General features: G+C 48.0%; 1 protein-coding gene across 1 annotated transcript in view; it reads right to left on the reverse strand.

Moving 5' to 3' along the window:
* The window catches only part of FER1L6 (fer-1 like family member 6), a 136,169-nt gene that overhangs the window by 47,315 nt on the left and 79,796 nt on the right, over positions 1–9,058 (reverse strand). The window contains exons 22-23 of the mRNA XM_004697400.2: positions 1,355–1,465; positions 919–1,080 (exon numbers count right to left, since the gene is read on the reverse strand). Coding sequence (XP_004697457.1) covers positions 919–1,080; positions 1,355–1,465 — 273 coding nt within the window. The remainder of the gene's footprint in view (positions 1–918; positions 1,081–1,354; positions 1,466–9,058) is intronic.

Raw genomic sequence — 9,058 nt, forward strand, 5'->3', positions numbered from 1 at the left:
CAACCAGACCTCGGAAGCCGGAGAAGCCACAGAGAGACTCCTGCCAGCGCTGAGTTGCTTACATTGCCACTGGACCCAAAGACTTACTACCCACTGGCTTGTGATCGTCCTGCATTTGGCTTCATTGCATGTGTTTCGTGAGTCTGAAGAGGACTTTATGGGTTGGTATCAGACATAGGGGCTAATATCAGACTTATGGCCTTGGACTGGACTGGGTTGGGATGTTTTCTCAATGTTCAATTCCTCTTGTATATAAACCTTTTCTTTATACACATATGTGTCTATGAATTTGTTTCTCTAGCCTACCCAGACTAACACAGACTTGTTAAGCCTGAGATCCTTGGCCTCACACCCAACAGTTTCTGATTCAGCAGAGTTGACACATTGCTGCTGTGTGACAGTGAGGAGGTTCCGACCCTTCATGACTCCATGGGACAGAGTAGAGCTACCCCACCAGCTTCCCTTGGCTGTAATCTTTATGGAAGCAGACCACCAGGTCTTTTCTTCTGCAGAGTGCATGGTGGGTTTGAAATGCCAGCCTTTGAATTAACAACTGAACACTTAACGCTTAGGCTATCAAGGCCCCTGCAGACGAGCATTAAAGCCTGAGATTTTGCATTTATCACAACTTCCCAGTCCTAACAACCCACAAGTCAAGGCAATATGTTGACTGTTCACTGTCTGATTTACTGTGTCATCTCATCTACACCTGAAGTCTTTGAGAATCAAACCAGACCAAACTAAATAACAACAAACATCTATCCCATCCATTCTGTCTTCTTTTTGCTACATTAGCCTGCTCTTTTTTGCAGACGTTTGAACCTTGGATGTGCTTCAGTAAGCCCCGTTACTGAAGCATAGGCTCCATCTGGGGAAGAAGATCGAGAGCAAGGTCAAGGTCAAGGGAGAGGCACGCACCACTTCAAAAGCATCTGCCTGGACGTTGAAGTTGGGGTTGTTCTTGTAGCTCTGGATCACACAGGACTTGACTCCCCGCCCCCCACACTCAATGAGAACCTGGGGCCGGTCCACGGAGAGGAGCTGCACCTTCTTCATCTCTCGGACGCCCCAGAAGAGCACCTGAGGAGAGGACCAGCAGAGCTGTCACTTGAAGACCAAAGGAGAGTCAGCATGTGTGTCCCGACCCAGGGATGAAAGTCAGGCATGCCCCTAGGGACAGCCAGGTGTTCCTCCAATGAGTGGGGGCTCCACAGAGATCCCATTAGGTCACGGGTGAGCTACATGGTGTTTAGCTCTTGGTCTCCTGTCCCTTGTTCAATGCCTCTCACCCTGTGCAGGCCAGCCCACTGCCCCTTAATCCTCAAAAACAACTTGACAATCCACTGCCCCATACCTCCACTCGGTATTTACTCAGCACAGGCCGAATGTTGGCAGGAACAGGGTAGATCTGGGCCACATCTGGTGGGTCCACGGGAGGGAGTCCTTGCAGGCCAGATGGGGGGACCTGCCACAGAAAGCAGGGCCGGTTAGATGGTTGGCGAGGAAGTGAGCAGGGCCGAGAACCCATGATTATCTAATCAGTAAGACGGTCCCTGCTTCCTGAAGCAAAGGAAGGTTTCCAGCGGGAAATGCAACAAGGACCATGCCTGTGACCGCATCTCATTACGCATTAATGGATCAATGCATTCATTCGTGAGGAAAGTTTACAGTTATTAAACATGTATGCACCAGGGGAGCCCTGGTAGTGCAATGGTTTAAACATTGGTCTGCTGAAGGAAGATGAGGCAATTTGCTGTTCGACTCTGTCCTATGGGGTCACTATGAGTTGGAATCCACTCAATGGCGGTGGGTCTGGTCAGTGGGTTATGCACCAAGGGGTTAATAAGATGTAGCTTCCAGTGAACTCACAGCATATAAGGTGGCAGGGGGAGGGAGCGTGTGGCTAAACCTTCAAAACGTGGCAAGATTAGCAGGTCGGAACGGCAGCAATGGGAGGGCTGATACTGAACCTTTGAGCCTTGACTACTCTTCTGCTTCCAGCTTGTCAAGATTCCCAGAAAAGCCATTGCATCTGCTGCAAAAAGAGATTCCCGTTTCATCACAGCAGAGATTACCTCTGCATCAGAGGGACAGAAAATGAAGTCTTTTGAAGGGAGAACTCTAAGATGAAACAGTATCACTTCTTGTGCCTTTTGGATCAATAAAACTGCAGGAGGCTAATGACGGTGCTTTGGCTTTACTGAAATCTCACACAAAGGACTCACTTTCATTTCAGTCATCTTGGTTGACCTTCAGCCATCTCAAGAGATAGCATATGGTTAAGAACTGAGGGTACCGAAGGAACAAATCCAAGCGGCACTGGAGATATTAGGGGGAAATGAGGCACTAGGAAGTGACAGAAGAGCATTCTTCAATACTTCAATAGACTGAGAAAGCACTGGAAATCTAGCCAAGAAATTTTGAAGACAGCGACCTGGCCAACCAACTGGAAGAAATTCATAGTTGTACCCATTCCAAAGAAAGGTGACCCAAGAGAATGCAGACATTGCCAAACAATATCACTAATATCACAGGCAAGCCATCACACGCAGCAGAACCTTGATAGGGAGCTGCTGGATTCCGAACAGGATGTGGAACAAGGGATATCATTGCTGACCTCAGATGGATTGTGGCTCAAAGCAAGGAATACCAGGGGAAATGTTTACTTGTGTTTTATTGATTATGAAAAGGCATCCAACTGGGTAGAAGATCATAACACACTATGGGTAGCCTTGAGAAGAGGGGGAGTCCCACAGCTACATTATGCTCATGGAGAACCTGTGCATGGATCAAAAGGCAGTTGTCCAAACAGAACAAGGAAATACTGCATCATTTAAAATCAGGAAAGTGTGGGTCAGGGTTGTATCCTCTCACCATATGTATTCTATCTATAATCTGAGCAAATAATCAGAGAAGTTGAACAACATGAAGAAAAATGAGGCATCAGGATTGAAGGAAGGCATATTAGCAACCTCTGATATGCAGGTGAAATAATCTTGCTTACTGAAAGGGCTTAAGCACCTGCTGATGAAGATCGAAGATTTCAGCCTTAAATATGGATTCCAACTTAATGTAAAGAAAACCAAAATCCTCATAATGGTTCCAGTAGGTAACACCATGATAAACAGAGAAACGAGTGACATTGTCCAGGATTTCATCTTGCTTGGATCCACAATCAATTCCCACGGAAGCAACAGCCAAGAAGTCAAACAACACATTGTGTTGAGTAAATCTGCTGACCTTGAGTACATCTACATGATTTCTTTTAAAGTGTTGGACATCAAGGACGGTATATTGAGGACTAAGGTGCACCTGAGACCCAAGCCACGGTATTTTCAATCATCTTACTTGCCTGTGAGAGTTGGACATTGAATAAGGAAGACTGAAGAAGAATTGATGCATGTGAATCGTGGTGCTGGCAAAGAATATTGAAGGTATCATGGACTTCCAAAAGAACAACAACAACAAAAACCGTCTTGTAAAAAGTATGGCCAAAATCTCCTTAGAGGGGGGGAGTTGTCTCTCAATGTAAGAACACTTTGTTCTATTAAACTGGCATTTCATAATGGTCACTTTCCCAACACGCTCGCTGAAGTCAAATGGGTGCATAAGCAAATGTGGTGAAGAAAGCTGATGGTGCCTGAGAATGAACACCATATTCGATATTGGCTTGGGGCACCCTTCTCTCTGGGGTTATCTGTCTGCCTAAACAATTTACACAGACTTGGCCAAGGGGATGGCTCTGCTGACTTCATTTTCATTCTTGAAGCCCCTGGAGCCATGGCCCAGAGACAGTGGGCTCCTGATGAACGAGGGCTGCCTGCCTGCCACATTCGCTCCATCTGCTCCATCTGGCCTAATTGCTCATCAGAACCTGCCAAGTGCAAGCACATGCCCCCTCTCATTCACAGACATGGTCTAGTTGACAAGGGCAGATGTGGTGGAGCCAATGATCAGGAAGCTTAGAATAGAACGAGGGCAGACAGGGCCAATGCCAAGGGGGATGCAGAGCCTCAAGTTGCAGAATGAAGCAGGCCAGGTGTGAGCAGGGTGCACACCCAATTGCAGCCAAACCAGAGAATCCAACCTCACGGTCACTCCAGACCCAGAGCAAGCCAATGGACAGGGTTGAACGGCTCCCGCTTCCTGTTTCCAAGGTTCTAAATCGTTCCAGGAACAGAAAGCCTACTCTTTCTCCTGGTGGGTTAGAACCACTGGCCTGGTGGTTAGCAACCTAATGTATAAGCCACTATACTACCAGGGTTCAAGAGTGAGTTATTTACTCAGCCCTCAAAAGCCAGCCTCACTGAGAAAGACATTCTTCTTCTGACCCCACAGTCGAAACCTCAACCGTTGGGACGTGGCCCAGGAGAGCCAGCCCCTGGGTGCACTTTCAGGAAAAGCACTGGGTTTCCTGGTTCCAGGGCCACAAGAGTCAACCTGGGAATTGCCCGGAAGAGCTTTGCTGACAGAGAGTGAGAGGAGCCAGAAAGAGTGCACCGCCCCCCTTAAAGGGCCCAAGATGACATATTTTTTCACAGTGGAATGGGCCACTTCTGGCCAGGCCAACCACACAGTTCCAATCACTCAAGACGGACCCCTTGCGATGAAGGCAATTCCCACTGAGAGTGACCCTCAAGGACAGAGTGGAACTGCTCCCATAGGGTTTCTGAGTCAGAAGCAGCCAGATGGCAGTGAGCGTGGGTTTGGGGAAATCTTTACCAAAACAGACGGACACATCTGTCTCGCATGGAGCATCTGGGGGATTCAAACTGCTGACCTTCTGGTTAGCAGCGGGCCTGGACTCCTTAGGCCAGCACGGGCAATGAGGTGTGTCAGAATCAGGAGTGGGCAGAGGAGAGGTGCCTCAGATGGTTTCCAAGGCTGGGATCTTTGTGGGAGGAGCCCCGGTGGTGGTTTCTGCTAAGCACTGGACTGACCACCTGAAGAATGGTGATTCAAACCCACCAGCCACTCCACAGGAGAAAGGTGAGCCTACCTGCTCCTGTAAAGAGTTACAGCCCTGGGCACCCTAAACAGGGTCGCCGTGAGTGGATGGCTGTAGGGGACCATCTTCCTGAAAGCAGAAGGCCGCATCGTTCTCCCTGGGGGCGGCTAGTAGATTCACACCACTGACCGTTTAATAGCAGCGAGTGCTTCCCCTCGGTGCCACCAGGGGTCCTCTGGGATTCCAGGAGAGACAAATCAGCAAGTCCTCAAAGGAAGGCCTGCTGCAGACTAGAGTGAAGATGGGGGATGTAGCTAGCGTGTACATTTCATGAAGGAGGCACTCATGCTTGGGATCACGCATGTTCCAGTCCCTTCTGACTGGAAAATCACTAACCCTCAAAGGCCTTCTGAGTTGACTAGTGCCCTGCCTCTTCCAAGCATGTGTTGTCCACCCTAGCCCAAGTCGATGATAGCAGCACTAAGAAACTCAAGCATCATCTTCCTGTTGCTGATGCCGTCTGGCAGCCCACTCATTCGGGCTGCTGTGATGCTTCTAGTCCAGCACAGTGGGTGGGGACCACGCCTGAGTGTGACTGTGTCCTAGCTGTGTGGACCTTGACAAGTCACTCTGTGTCTCTGAGTCTCAGTTCCGCCTTTTGCAGACTCAAGATGATGGTGTTTGCCACCTAGACAACCTAGGTGTTGTTGTTTCTCACAGAAGGAACTGTGGGCCCAGCATGCAAAGCACGGGGCACCCTTTCCAGAACACAGTGAGTTCCCCAGGAGTAAGGACGAACAGGACATGGGCCAAGATCACAGACACAGTTGGACTTGTGTTCTGGACGGTCCCTGGCTGAGATGGGCAGGATACAGTGAGCAGTGAAAGGAAGGGAGGCTACTAGACCAGCAGTTCGAAACCCAGTGGTTTCATGGGAGAAAGATGGGGTTTTCTACTCCCGTAAAGAGTTAGTCTTGGGAGAGAAAATGTTTTGATAAACGATGTACAAATGCGCTTTACACAATTGATGTGTGTATGGATTGGGATAACAGTTGTATGAGCCCCTAATAAAATGTTAAAAAAAAAAAAAAGAGTTAGTCTTGGAAACAAACAGGGCCCGTTTTACTTTGTCATAAAGGGCCACAATGAGTCAGAATCGACTTGATGGCAGTGAGTTTGGCTTGGGTACGAAGAATGAAGACTGACCCTGAATTTTCAAGCTATGGGGGTCTATGAACTGGGCTGGAGAGGCTAGGCAAGGAGGTGCCTTGGGTAGAGTGAATTCATTCCGGGTTATAGCAGAAGAGCATCCTGAGTCCTTCTCCTGAGAGAGGGGAGGATTTCAGTGATGGAGAGGCTGCAGGAGGTCATCCCAGATCAAAACTGAAAGCAGCAGATGATCAATGGAGGCATTTTCCCAGCCCGGCTTCTCAGTATGTACGAGAGCCACAGGTTACAGCAGCCACGCTGATGATCAAATTACTCTTGCAACAAGTAATCAGATGAGTGGCAGTCCTAATAAAACCCTAATGAATTGTGTCCCTCAGGCTACTTCCTTCTGACAATGCTTCCTCTATTAAGCCGGCTGTCAGGAAGCAGCAGAGTGTAGCATTGGCATAGCTCAGGGTCTCAGTTGGAGGATGGAGGCAGGACACGGGACTGAGAGCTGAACTCCCAGACAGCCTGTAGTGACCAACCCATCCAGCCCTTCATTGATGGATGAGGCAGCTGAGGCCCAGGGCCCTTCAGACTTTCTGTTATCACCTGCTGTCTAGTTGATCCCAGCTCGTGACCACTCCATGTATCACAGAATGAAAAGTTTCCTAGTCCTGGGCCTTCCTATGATCAGGGATCACATGGTGGCGGCCCTTTATCCTGGTCTGGAAGCTTCCCTGAAACCTGTTCAGCGTCCTAGCCACGGGAAAGTCTCCATGGAAGGACATGGAAGGGGCTGTCCATGGTGTGCACTGACCAGGAATGGAACCCAGGCCTCCTTCATGAAAGGCAAGATTGTGACCACTGAATCCCATCACCTCTCAGGTACCTTTATCCACCAAAAACCACTGTCGTGGAGTCAATCCCAACTCACAGCGATCCTAAAAGGGGTTTGGGACTCTGCCAATCTCTCTGGGAGCAGACAAACTCACCTTTCTCACACAGGGTAGCTGGTGGGTTTGAACTGCCCACTGTGTGGTTACCAGCCCAATGCCCAGCCCACAGCACCGATTGCACTCTTTTTAAGGCAGCTCAGTAGTGAAAAGAGCAGGGGACTGGCTTTCCCCACATTCAAAGGGGAAGATTGGGCTAGATCAGGTTTTCCCAAGTGAACCATTCTTCAACCATATTTCCAGCTGTACTATTATACAGTCACTTAAGAGAAATTAGATCCAGCTTTGTTTTCAAAAAGGAAGCCCTATGCCTCTAAGTAAAACATACACCTGGGATTATGTATGCTTTGGGTTTTGTGTTTTTACTAGTCCTCCCCTCCCCTCCTTCATTTTATTCAATCTTCTGTTATCTTTTTGTTTTGTCTCTGTTATTGTTGGTTTTCCTACCAACATAAGGTGGGCATGGGAATCAGGCCTGAGAAGAAAGCAACGGGACTGACAGTCCCAGAGGGACCGTGGGGGAGGAGGAGGTGGGGGAAAGGAGCGGTGAGCAAACAACGCCATAGACAGGGGAAGAACTAGGGAATTAAAAGCAACAACCAGGAGGATATAGAGATTCCGGTGGTGTTGGAGCAACAGCAACCTAGCTGAGAAGAAGTACTAAGAAGCAGAAGGGCAAGCATGATGGTGGGGAGAAGAAAGGTAAAGAAACAGAGCAAAGATCTGGGAAGCAAAGCTGTGGGTAGAGGTATAAACATAGGTGTGCATTTATATAAATATATTAATTCATAAAAATGTGCATATATTTATATGGCAATACATTGAGGACGTGGACAGACGTTAGGCCTCTGCTCAAGCCCTCCCTCAATGCAAGAACACTTTGTTTTAACCACCTGACATTCTGTGATGCTCATCCTTCTGATACAATCGCTGAAGACAAAGAGGGTGCATAAGCAAATGTGGTGACAAAAGCTGATGGTGCCCGGCTATCAAAAAGATATAGCACCCAGGGTCTTAAAGGCTTGAAGATAAACAAGTGGCCGTTTAACAGAGAAGCAACAATCCCAGATGGTAGAAGCATACCAGCCTCTGTGATCATGAACTGTTGACAGAATCAGGTAACAGGTACCAGAAGACCCCAAACAAACAAACCATATTGTTGAGAATGAGAGGGGCTGGAGCAGAGGCCCCAAACCCATCTGTAGACAATAGGACATTCCTTCACAGCAGGGTCACAAGGAAGGGATGAGTTAATCAGGATGCAGTAAAGCACCAATGAAGCACACAATATTCCTCTGGTTCTTTGAGGCTTCCTCACCCTGCCCGCCCCCATCATGACCCAAATCCTGCCTTTCAGTTCTGACTGGACTGGAGCATGTACACTGGTACAGATAAGAGCTCAGGACACATGGAATCCAGGTCAGAAAACCCCTCAGGAACAGAATTGGGAGTAGCAATACCAGAAGAGTGGGGAGAAGGTGGAGGAAGTGGGGAGGAAGGGGGAACCAATTGCAATGATCATGCGTAGCCCCCCTCTGAGGGGAACGAACAACAGAAACGTAGGTGAAGGGAGATAGTGGTTGGCGTAAGATAAGAAAACAACAATAATTGATAAGTTATCAAGAGGTTATGAGGGTGGGGGTGGGGGAAGGAGGGAAAACAGAAGAACTGATACCAAATAGAAAGTAAATGTTTAGAAAATTATGATGGCAACATATGTACAAATATGCTTGAAACAAGTAATGTATGGAATGTTGTAAGAGCTGTAAGAGCCCCCAGTAAAATGATTTTTTAAAAGAAAAGAAATAAAACAGAGGGGGGAAAAAAATCAAAAACCACAAATGGAAAATAACCTAAAAAGGCAAAGCAAGGAATGCAGAATGAGAGCATTCACAGCTCAGGAGAAAAACCATCATTGTGTGATCACCTTCCCAACATAAACGCTGAAGACGAATGTGTGCATAAGTAAGTGTGGTGAAGAAGGCTGATGGTGCCCGGCTAT

This window comes from Echinops telfairi, unplaced genomic scaffold, assembly GCF_000313985.2.
Source record: "Echinops telfairi isolate 266 unplaced genomic scaffold, ASM31398v2 ScPeMD7_1;HRSCAF=3_0, whole genome shotgun sequence".
Classification (NCBI taxonomy): domain Eukaryota; kingdom Metazoa; phylum Chordata; class Mammalia; order Afrosoricida; family Tenrecidae; genus Echinops; species Echinops telfairi.